At 41.2% G+C, this 12109-nt stretch overlaps 2 protein-coding genes across 7 annotated transcripts in view; one reads left to right on the top strand and one right to left on the bottom strand.

The window, feature by feature from the left end:
- The window catches only part of SESN1 (sestrin 1), a 129557-nt gene extending 122792 nt beyond the window's left edge, over window positions 1–6765 (bottom strand). For all 5 annotated transcript variants that reach the window (XR_004480597.2, XM_033418697.2, XM_033418699.2 and 2 more), the window contains exon 1: window positions 6487–6765. Coding sequence is in view for 4 of the 5 variants with exons in the window: in XM_033418697.2 (XP_033274588.1) it covers window positions 6487–6765 (279 nt within the window). In the remaining variant the exon portion in view is untranslated. The remainder of the gene's footprint in view (window positions 1–6486) is intronic.
- A 1332-nt stretch (window positions 6766–8097) lies between these two features.
- Window positions 8098–12109, top strand: part of CEP57L1 (centrosomal protein 57 like 1) — a 60809-nt gene continuing 56797 nt past the window's right edge. For both annotated transcript variants that reach the window (XM_004264742.3, XM_033418705.2), the window contains exon 1: window positions 8098–8234. The gene's annotated coding sequence lies outside the window, so the exon portion shown is untranslated. The remainder of the gene's footprint in view (window positions 8235–12109) is intronic.

Below are 12109 nucleotides of genomic sequence, written 5' to 3'. Positions count from 1 at the left end.
TGGTCTGGGAAGATCCCACAAGCCGCGGAGGGGCTGGGCCTGTGCGCCATGGCCGCTGAGCCTGGGCGTCCGGAGCCTGTGCTCCACAACGAGAGAGGCCACAACAGTGAGAGGCCCGCGTACCGCAAAAAAAAAAAAAATAAATAAAAGTAAATATTTTATCATGGTGTGAAAAAAACAGACTGATTTGAGAAACTGTGACAAAGAAGAGATTATAATTGGTGGCGAGGCTTGCTTGGTGCTGATATACATCCAGCATAACTTTCATCCTTTTATGCAATTTAAGTACTGCCTTCCCTCCACCAGCATCTCCCCTGTCCTTCCACAAATTCTAAAATTTCCCCGTGCCTCTGGTTCCTCCAGTACATGCTAATTTGCTACTCATAAACACTGTTTTTAGATATGAAATTATTTATGATTAAGACATAACACCAAATAGGGCCCCATTGTTTCAAAGTTCTAAGTGATTAATAATCCTTCATCAAACCGAAGATTCTACAGCTACTTTCTGTCACATCAAAGTTTCAACAAATCCTTAAGTTGGCTGTTTAAGTTATTATCTACTCAATTGGTTAAAAGATATCCTGCAAATTTCTAATAGCTTACAAAAGGAAAATAAATATAACCCTAAAACAAAGAGAACAGCACATCTATTTTCAAATTCTTTTACTCCAAGAATGATCTGTATAGCACTTTAAGGGCACACAGTATTAAAGACAAGAAAATAATTCTAATTAAGCTAAACTATTGTTTCAGGGAGTCCTCCTGACATAAACAACCCATGACCTTAAATTGAAATCTAATAGGCAAGTGTTTAACATCCCATTTCCCTACAAAACACTACATCTCATTTATAAACAAAAACAATGTTAGAAAAATATTTTAAAAATTGATCATTCTGGTTTTTTATTTGTTTGTTTCCATGCTAAAGACCATTTGGGGCACTGTAACAGGAATAAAATATTTGAAATCTGAAAACTTAAAAAAAAAGAGTATCCGTGTTAGTTTCAATCTTTCTTAAAAGTCAGAACAAAGGAAGAGGACACTGAGGGTAGATAGTGTAGATATGATTCATCCTGTAAGCCAGTGAGTAGAAAGAACATAGGCTTTTTACTTTGTTTTCAAAGCATTTAGAAAAAAAAAAAAGTTAAAGATTTGCCTTCAACTTCTTTACATTCTTCTTCCAAAGAAGCCCAGACAACCTGAGGGTAAATAGTATTCTCCTCTGAGCTCAAAAGCAAAGAAAGAAAGTGGTCAAAGATAGGAATAAGAGGAAGCAGGAGGCTTTCTGAGGGAAAGGGACTGAGTTCTCAGTGTATCAATAAAATAAGGAAGGCCAAAAAACAGTGGATATGGAAGAGAGAAGCTCAGTGTAAACACTGAAAGAGGACTTTCATATTTGCTGTGATACCTAAGCGTCAGCAGTGAATGTTTGAGATGGACTACCTTAAATTTTTGGCTTTGACTAGACACGGCAGTAAAATAGAAATAAAAACAAAACAATCATCTTAAAAGGCCAAATCTGCTTCTAGAATGTTCCGAATCTGTTATATTTTATAGCATCATTATAAATTAGTTACATTTCCAATCTAATAGAATCTAAATTATAACTAGACCAAAGCAATATATTACCTAGTTAGATATCAATTTTATTGGCAGCCTCTGACTAACCTGTCTTCTGTCCCTCTTCTTCCTCACCAACAGAAACCTTTGTTAACACGATGGGGGCTCTTCTAGCTCTTAGGGGCTGAATCTGGATTAATCCAAACCAAAAATAGAAATGCCCAATTTCTTTGCCAGTTACTGGCTTAGTAAAGGGCATGTGACACTGGTCAATAGAAACTGAGAAGAAGTCTGCTGGAAGGTTTCTGGGGAAAGCTTTTCTTCCCTAATAGAGGCATGGGAAAAAACTCTTTTCCTCTTAGCTGCAAATGGTCAATGACTACACATGGTGCCTGGAGAACAAATAGATAAAAGGCAAAAAGGTAACATAGTTCAGCTAATGAATCAATCTTTCAGGCTTGAAATAGCCTAACTTCCAGACTCATTATGCGAACAATAGGAGGTTTACTAACCTCTTACTGTTAAACCTACAAACTATATATTACCCAATGGATACCAACTGGATACTCCAACTGCAACTCTACAACTATAAATATGCACCATACCCAACAACTAAAGTTTCATTTCTCCCTGGGGGGTAACAATCACTTCACTAAATGAAAGTCTCCTCCATCCCACTTAAGATAAATACTTCTTACTTGGTCTAAGTTTTCTACCTTAAGCCAAGTTACTTTCAGATAGTGTTAATTGCTGACAGGCATATAAGAAAATTTGTTTTCCTTTGTCATGGTATAGAAATGAAAAGGATCAAATGACTACTCTTGGAAAAGTACTTGGCTATTTTGGATACTCCTCATAATATTTTGATGAATATACACATACTCACATTTCCCCCCTTAATTACATGTATCATAAAGACAATAGCTCACCAGTGGACTATAATAGTATATTGGGCCACTCCATTCATTTGCTTAGGGAATCAAGCATATCCAAAAGGTATTATGGGTGTAAACAAACAAACAAACAGCACAACTAAAACCTCCTATGAGAACAGAAGACCTTCCTCTAAAACAGGGAACAAATCTAATTGATCTTCCAGTCCTGACTATAGTGCCTGGCACAGAATAGTTCTCAAAAATGTGTTGAACAGATTTAAGTATGCTGACTTGAAATCAATAAATTGAGAACAGGAGTACAAACAGAGAATGCTCTCTCTCAATGTGCCAATTTTTTACATGTTTAGCCATTCTGAGTTGAATCCATCCTACAACCACCCTACCATATCTTCCTGACCATACTCCTCTGAGCTGACCTATAGCAATTAAGGGCCCTTTCAGGAACAGCTGCAAGAATTGCAAATGCAGTTCAGCTTTTGCTGCTTACTAGTGAATAACAAGGCATTACAGAGCACTACATTATTTTGTTTCCCTTGTGAGGCTGCAGCGTTAAGTGGACGCCAGATGATGCTGGACATTAAGTAACATACTTAAGTTTAGATTCTATCCTAAAGGATTTTAGGGAGGAGAGAAACATGGTCAGCTTTTTATTTTAGATAAATAGCTCTGCAATTACGTGGAGGATGGATAGAAAGGTGGTTGAGAAAAGTGAGAGATACCAATGTCAGGAGTAGAAAAGTGGTGGCAGGGGCAGAAATCCCTTTAAGAGCTATTTCTAATCAGATTTATCATAGGCAACTTAATCTCAACATGTCCAAAACAGAACTCACCATTCCCCTCAAGTGACCCTCTACCACTCTTTTGTCTCCCGAAACGACTTAATTATTCACCAAGGAGTTCAAGCTAGAAATTTTAGAGCCATCCTTGATTTTATTTTCCTCATCTCCTATATCCAATTAAATACTATACCCCATAGGTTCTAACTCCTAGCTATCTCCCAAATCTATTCACCTTTTTCCACTTTGCCCACTACATCTTACTCCACCATTTTTGCTTTGGACTAGTGAACAACCTCCTAACTGTTGTACATTCACTCTCGACCCCCGAAATCCATTCTTCAAATTGCTTCCAAAGTGATGCTTCTAATACACCATGTATCATGTCACCATCTTGCTCAACACCCCTCAGTGGCTTCCCATTGTTCCTAGGATAAAGCCTACAACTCCTAACATGGCCCACAAGATCCTCTGTTCTCTGACTCCTGCCTAAAAACAGAATTCCTAACTTTATGGGTGTTTCTTATGTGCTAGGCACTGTGCTATGCTTTATAAGCATTATTTCATTTTATTCTCATTGTGAGGCAGGAACTATTAGCATCACCCTCATTCTGCAGGTGAGAAAACTGAGTCAAGGAGAGATTATGTAACTTACCTAAGGCTGTAGAGTTCAGGTCTGACTCCAGAGCATGTACTTAAACTTTCACACTCTCCTCACACTGTATGCTCCAACCACACTGCATTACTTTCCACTCCTAAATTCACCTGCTCTCTCTTACCATGAGGCCTTCACACACACTATTCCCTATACATAGAATGTCCCTCTCACAAATCTCATTTTTGCCTGGATAATATCTATTCATTTCTGCTTAAATGCCATCTCTTCAGGGAAGTCTTCCTTTACTATCTAAAATTATATTGTTTATTTGTTTATGGTCTGTCTCCCTTCAGTAGAATGTCAAAATTGTTACCACTGATTCTCAGTTCTTAGAATGGCATTCATCAGGGGTTCAATTAACATTTGTTGAATGAAGGCATGAATGAATGATGTAGGGATGAAAACTCCCTAATCTAGTAACTTCATCTATTCAGACTAAGAAACAGTATTTATTTAGTAGCTTCCAGGTCCCAGTCAACACTCTTGAGAACTAACAGCTGAGCCTGCGCGTCCGGAGCCTGTGCTCCGGGAGAGGAGCTCTGTCTCTCCCACAGGCTCTGGGAGAGACAGACACATAAACATGTGATTATAGCCCAATATAAGTAAAGTGCCTGTTAGAATTGTAGCTGGAATAATGTGCAATAGATGCAGAGATGAGAAAGAAGGCATAAATTGATGGGAAATCTTTACAGTAGAGATTCTTGAATCCTTTTGCAGGATGAATGAGTCTTGAAATATGTATCACACAGTCCATGTATTTCTTTTATGAAAGGGGAGAGCAGCATCCATTACATATGGGGCACTTTACATCTCAGTTATCATAATTTATATTATTTATTATAGTAATACACTTCTGTATTGTTATTACCATTTTATAGATGTGGAAATCCAAGCTTAAGAAAGGTCAAGTAACTTAACTCGTTCAAGGGTATGCAGTGTATTAATAAAGGAGGAGAACCTGAGCCCAGGTCTGACACCAGTACCACTTTACTTACCATTATGTTAGTCCTTTGACCCTGTACTCCCCAGAACCTCATTACTTCTGTTTTCAATCTAACTCTTAACAAAACTGGTTATCTGGTTTCCCATTCTAATATAAAAAAAGTAGCAAAATAAAAGATTCAGGAAGAGACTGAAGTGAAGTAATACCAACAGTAAGGTAAGGAACAGAAAGACTATAAAAATTGAACACACAAATTCAAACAAAATGTATCATACAGGCCTACATATACATTCCACCCTCAGCTGTACAAGAGTATGTACTTGATGTGCATAATGATGAACCCATTATGAAAAAAACGGTGGTTGTAGTCACTACACTAAAAGATAGAGAAATAACTTTTGATGCTCAAAGAGGTAAACTTCAAGTACTAGAATAATTCCTCTCTAGTAACTCTGGATAAATATAAATTGTAACTATTGTTTCCACAGCGTTTGTGAGAAGAAATATCCAGAGATCTTAGAGTCTTCATTTTATACACATTATTATTTTTCTGTTGCTTTAAACTGAATTCAAACCAAAATAGAAAAACTGTTCATCTTAGCTTACATATATACCCAAGTAAATTATAAATTTAAAAAACTTCTCATACTGTGACTTTGAACACATGTGGATTGAGTAATTTAGACTGATAAGCTTAAAGACCATTTCTGACAATTCTTAATATCTAAAAATCTTTCCCTTAAAAAAAAACCTTCTAATAAATCTTCTAATAAAACAAGATAAATTGAATATGTACAAACAGGAGGAAAACTATAACATCCTTTATCCTTTGCACTCACAACTTAAATAGGTATGTATGTGAAAAAAAAGAATCAAACAACTTAGGCAAACACAGAGAAAGCTAGTTAAGTAACTGACCATAACAGCCTACCATTCACTCAACCTGAATCCAATTCTTCAATCTGCAGATGTCAGCTCCTTTATAACATGGGCTTTTATTATTTTATATAATTCTTTCAGGAAAAAAAGGTTGCATTTAGGGAACAGATTCTCGGGTTTTTTGCTTTGTTTTTAAGAACAAGAGGAAATTGTTTCACCAGTTATCTCGAACAAGCTGACTAGGAAATATTTCTTTATCATTTTAGAGGGTTTTAAACGTGAAACTTTCCACAGAGAACACTGTTTGTAGCAATGTGAAAAGCATACTGGCTACACTTCCCAACAACACATAAAAATGAACATAAGGAAAAGTAAGTATTTATTTGTAATTAACTGTAATTTTCACATATTTTGCCCAGGAGGAATGCATTTCTTTTTAAATTTTTTTATACAGCAGGTTTTTATTAGTTATCTATTTTATACATATTAGTGTATATGTCAATCCCAATCTCCCAATGGAAGAATGATGCATTTCTGCTAATACTCTCTAGAAAGACAATACTTGTTTAGTTGTATTTGAAAATTACTTTTACTTTAGTTCACCTTGTCCAATTTTAACCCCAAATTCAATGTTTTACAAAACAGTCTAAATTTAAGATGTTGAGTGGTTCAAATTATAACAACCTATTTGAAGCAAATACAAAGTGAATATCTGCAAGTAAAACTTCACATTACTAGATAAACAGTTGTACTTATAATGTTATTTCTTACCTGGACGCTCTTCAGAATAAACTCACTTTTCTCTCTTACATCTTTAAAGGGACACCTCTTAGAAAGCATAAGCAGATGAGCAAGAAGCTTATTCAACCCATCCAAAGAAACAGCATTTGAAAGGCCGTCTGCTGGACGATAAGGTGTCTCTTTCACCAAACGAAGACACTCGGTTTTTCTCACAATGATCTGCCTAATGTTTTCCAGTGCTGTCTCTCTAGTAGTTGAATCTCTACTGCACAGTCCATCCCATCTCACTTCATTCTCTCCTTCAGCCATGACAATTGGAGTTTTTTCTTTGCTGTCTTCAGTTACCTTTCAGCATGTCCCCCAAAGCACTTTGCATTTTTTAAAACGAGAAATGTAAGAATAAAATCAGAGAACTCGAATCGTCATGAAAACATACGTCTGGGTGACATTTGGAGGCAGAAGTGTCTTCGATCTACAAGATAGAGCTCGCCCTCTCCTTCTGCCCGGAGGGGCAGTCTTCTGGTCAGAGACTGAGAAAAAAAGTTGGAAAGTTGAAACCTTACAGCGCTGGCTTTGCTGGACAGGCAGTGTCGGGAAAGTGTTCTCCTCCGTCTCTCGGCGTCAGCGGATATCCTCACGTTGTGGAGCTGTCAAACCCGTACTCTGCCCAAAAAGGCTGGTAACAGCTGAACGCTCACCAGCCATTCGGTGTTTTTTGTCTGTGCAGCCACGGTGTTCTCGGGAGCGTTCCCATTCCGCCCCTCCTCCGGCACCAGTCCCCGCCTTCCGCAGCTCCTCCCTCCCGGCCAGGCGCTGGCTGGGAAGGCTTGCTGAGTCCTGGCTTGCTGGCCCCGGCGGCCAGAGACCCTGGCGCTCGCGGGTGGTCGGCAGCCTCGTGCAGCCGCTGTCTCGGTGGCGGCGTTGGGGGAAATCGTCTCCGGCCTGCCGGTTCCGGACTCCCCGGGCAGACGCCGTTTCTTTTCCAATCCTTGCGTCCTCGCTCACCGCCCGCCAGGCCAGACAAGCACAGGGCGGCCCCGCAATCCCCGAGCGCGGGGCTGGGCAGCGAAGCTGGTGGGGCGGCTGGGCCCGCGGCGCAGAGCCCGCCCCTTCGCCCAGCCCCATCGGTGGGGCTCGGCCCAGAGGGCGGGAGCGGGGAGGGAAGATGGGGTCCTCACCCCCAGCCCCTCCCCTTTCTCCGCCCGGCACAAACGAGGAGCCGCCCCCGCCCCTGCGCCCTGTTCCCCGCCCAAGCAGACGCGACCCGCGGAGGCAAAGCCATTGGAAAAAACCCCGCCCTCCCACAGGCTACCTCCAGACCCCAAGTCCGCGCGCGGCCGCCAACCGCTGCCGGCCGTTACGCTTGCGTGACGGCGGGCAGCGCGCATGCGCCTTAAAAGGCAGTTAAGCTGCGCCGGGGGCCGTTTTATGTGCTCTGAGGTTTGGATTCTTTGGCCTGAACAAGGGGAAAGGAAAATAAGGGACAGCTGAAGTACACAAGCACGGCAGAGAGTGTAGCACAGACGTACACCTGGAAGTTCTTGAATCTAAATTTAAGGTCAGCCTAAAAATAGAAACGGTCTCTTTATTACGCTAAACCCAGGTTTAAGAAGGCAGGGCGTACTCGCATTGACTTCTGGGAAGTATAGTTTTGGTGCCCTCGGCGCGTTCTGTTTGCGACAGAAACTACCGCCCCCGTGAGCCACTGCGACGTAGCCTGTGGCGGCCTGCGAGCCAAGGGTTAGCGTTGACGGAGATTGACTGAGAGCGTCGGTTTGGTGAGCACTGTGGGCTTGGTTGCCACTTTTCCTTTGACAGGATTTTTCCTTCATTTCCTCTGGGATTTTAGAAACCAAGCCATCTAGGGCTGTATCCTTAGTCCAGGGACTTCTGTTAGTAATCTACGTGGGAAGGACTAGTCCGGGTGCCCAATCCCGAGGGCGCGTTGAGGCGAGAATTTGGGAATGGTTGCTATTCTGAGGGTCGGAGGGTGCAGCATAAGGCCAGGCAAGGAGGATGCTGTGGAACCGGGTGCTCCGCGCTGCTGCCTCTACTTCCGCTCTCTCTCAAGTGGGCTCGCGCGGCATGGATTAAGTACCCCTATGCAATTGCACCTGTTTGCCATTGCACAGGGGTGTGGTTTATTTGCTCAGTTAAATGTCACCGCAAGCCAGGCTTTCAAAGAGAGTTGTAAAATCCCTTTTGTATGAGACTAAAGGAGAAAGAATCCCCGGTATTCCTAAATATGAATTTTTGCAGGCTTTAAGGATACAATATGAAAAAAGACATAAAAATCTCCAAAATTTAGTATTTTTTAAAGATTCAATCATTTGTTTACAAATTACTGTTTGATTTTAAAAAGTCATTCCTCTTGAGGAAAGTCGACGTTTGAAGTGTTGTCAATGGACTGAAGACCAAATTAGATTTTAATCGTTCACGTTGCAGAATAGATGTGTTTCTTAAAACTTAGCCTTGTTAGGTACTAAGTATGCAACAGTGGAAAAGACTGTTATCTAGTTAAACTAATGGTTAAACATACTACACATTACACACATTAAACATATAGTACTATATCATTGGGATGGCTAGAAAGATCACTTAGCCCAGTCTTGGGAAGTCAGGGAAATCTTCATCTCAGGGAAAGAGGGCCAAAAGAACAGCATATGGTGAGGCCCTGAGTGAGAGAGAGAAGATAATTTCAGGAAACTGCAATAAGCCAAAATCATACATATTTTGAGAGGGATAGCTTTTTGTGTATTGATGTACTTTGAAGCAGCAAAGAGAAAGGTACTGTGAATTTTCCAGATAGTTTCTGAAAGTCATCTACCCTTGAACAAATTTATAGTTCTGATGAATTGGTTTAATTTGGAAAGCCTTTGACATTCTAATGTTACTGGTTTAAAATCAGAATTTTAAAAAATGAGAACTTCTTATGAGTATGATTTCAAAAACCAAAAAAGCCATTCCTTTTTTTTTTTTCTTTTTGAGGGGCTCATCCTCCTTTGTCCAGCCCACAAAGGGTAGGGTAGTTTCCTTTTTTTTTTTTTTTCTTGCGGTACGCGAGCCTCTCACTGTTGTGGCCTCTCCCGTTGCGGAGCACAGGCTCCGGACGCGCAGGCTCAGCGGCCATGGCTCACGGGCCTAGCCGCTCCACGGCATGTGGGATCTTCCCGGACCGGGGCACGAACCCGCGTCCCCTGCATTGGCAGGCGGACTCTCAACCACTGCGCCACCAGGGAAGCCCATAGGGTAGCTTCTTAAGTCCGAGTCTCCTTCTTGCTATGTAATTGAATATGATCTCATTCATAGCCATGGTTTTGCCACCACCTATGACTCTTAAATGTATAGCTCCATCCAGCTTCACCTTTCAGCTTTCTTATATACATCTTCTTGATATTTCTTGGATATCTCAAAAGTACCTCAAACTTAACATACCTAAAACCAAATGCATGGTTATCACCTGTGAATCTGATTGTTTTCCAGTGTTCCCTACCTCACTTTAAGACACTACCATCCACTTATGATGAAAATTTGAAACCTAAGCATTAGTACTATTTTTTTAATAAATTTATTATTTTTGGCTGCGTTGGGTCTTCGTCGCTGCGTGTGGGCTTTCTCTAGTTTCAGCGAGCGGGGGCTACTCTTTGTCGCGGTGCGCGGGCTTCTCATTGCAGTGGCTTCTCTTATTGTGGAGCACGGGCTCTAGGCGCGCGGGCTTCAGTAGTTGTGGTGCACGGGTTTAGTTGCTCCGCGGCATGTGGGATCTTCCCAGACCAGGGCTCGAACCCGTGTCTTTCTTAATGTCCTTCATACCTCTGTATCCAAATTATTATTAAGACATCAATTTTATCTCCCAAATATCCCTCAAATCCATCCTTTTCCATGCATCTACATAAGCACAGTCTTTTCTAAACTGCCATAATCTCTTGCCAAGACCATTGCAATAGTGATTATTCACTCTGGCCTTTCTCCATTAGTTCTCCAAACAGTAGCCAGAATAACTGTTTCAAAATTCAGATTTCTCTTAAAACCATTTAGTGATGTCCTGCCTTAATCTTAAAGGCAAAATTTCTTTATAAAGCCTAATGTCATTTGGTCCCTTTCCACCTTTCCAGCCTCACTTAGTCTACCAGTCTCCACCTATCTGTGCTTCAGCCATACAGATCTTTCTTCAGTCACTGGTTCTCATATTCCTTTTTATCCATTTGTTCACTCAACAAGTATCTGTTGAGTGCCTACTATATAACAGGACATTGAGGTTATACTACTGAGCACAATGTACAAAAGTCCCTACTCTCATAATCTTACATTCTACTAAGGAGAGATAGACAATAAAAATGTGACATATATAGTAAATGAAGACAAATGCAGTGGAGAAAAATAAGAACCAACTCAGAAGGGGGATGGAGAGTGCCAGGTTTTGGGAGGCAAGGTTCACTTTTAAATAAGGTGGTCAGAGAAGACCTAATCAAAAAGGGTCATTTGAGGGGATCTGAAGGAGGAGGAGGAGTAAGTCATGCAGATGCCTGAAGGAGGAACGTTTCTGTGAAGAGAACAGCCAGTGCAAAGGCCTGCGGGTCCTCACATTTGACAAATAACAGTGTGGCAGGAGAGGAGAAAAACATGAGGTCACAGAGGATGGAGGTCATGTAGGTGATTGAAAGAACTTTGACTTTTTTGATTGAGATAGGAGGCCATTGCAAGGTTTTGAGCAGATGGGTTGCATGATCTGACTTTTTAAATTGATTACTTCTTTTAAATTGTGTTGATCATGGACCATGGAGAAGCAAGCGTAGAAGCAGAGACACTAAATAGAAAGGTAAGGTAATAGTCCAGGTAGAAGACGGTAGTGGTAGTGGGCCAGGGTGATAGCAGTGGAGGCAGTGGGAAGAGGCCAGAGTCTGAATATATTATGAAAGTATAGCCAACAGGTGTGCTGACAGATTGGATATAAGGTGTGAGAGTAAAAGAGTCAAAGATGATTACAAGTTTTTAGCTTGAGCAACTAGGAGGGAATTACCATTCAGTGTCATGGGAAAGTCTCCAGATTTGTGTGTTGGGGTAGCAGGGTAAATCAGGAGTTTGGTTTGGCCGTGTTACGTTTGAGATGCCTCTAAGACATTACAGTAGAGGTGTGGAGCAGGCAGTTCGATAAATGAGTCCAGAGATGAGGGTAAAGATCTGCCTATAGATATAATTTTAAGCTTCACAGTAGTGTTTTGATAGTAGATAAACACCGAGAATAGCTGGTATCACAAAAAGAGGCACTCCATGGAGTTTGGGTCGATTTGGATTTATCTGCAACTATGCAGGATTTGCCAGTGAACCGAGAGAAAAACCTAGAGTGTGGCATCCTAGAACGCAAGTGAAAGTGGTTGAGGAGGAAGGAATGCTAAGTTATGTTAAATGCCGCTCTAGGTCAGGTAAGATGAGGATAGCTGATCACTGCATACAGTTACGTGGAGCTCATTGAGGATCTTGAGAGCAGTTTCAGTGCGGTAAAGGGTAGAAAAGCCAGAAGGGTGTTTTATTTGAGAGAATAGAAGAAGAGCTAGAGACAGTGAGTATGGTACTGTTTTCTTTATCCAGACTGTTCCAGCCTAGTCTTTGACTCCTGTTCCTGTAGATCTTAGCTGAAATATCACTTTCTGAG

This window comes from Orcinus orca, chromosome 12 (genome assembly GCF_937001465.1).
Source record: "Orcinus orca chromosome 12, mOrcOrc1.1, whole genome shotgun sequence".
Taxonomy (NCBI): domain Eukaryota; kingdom Metazoa; phylum Chordata; class Mammalia; order Artiodactyla; family Delphinidae; genus Orcinus; species Orcinus orca.
Note: the sequence above shows the minus strand (reverse complement) of the source record. Positions and strands in the feature narration are given on the sequence as shown.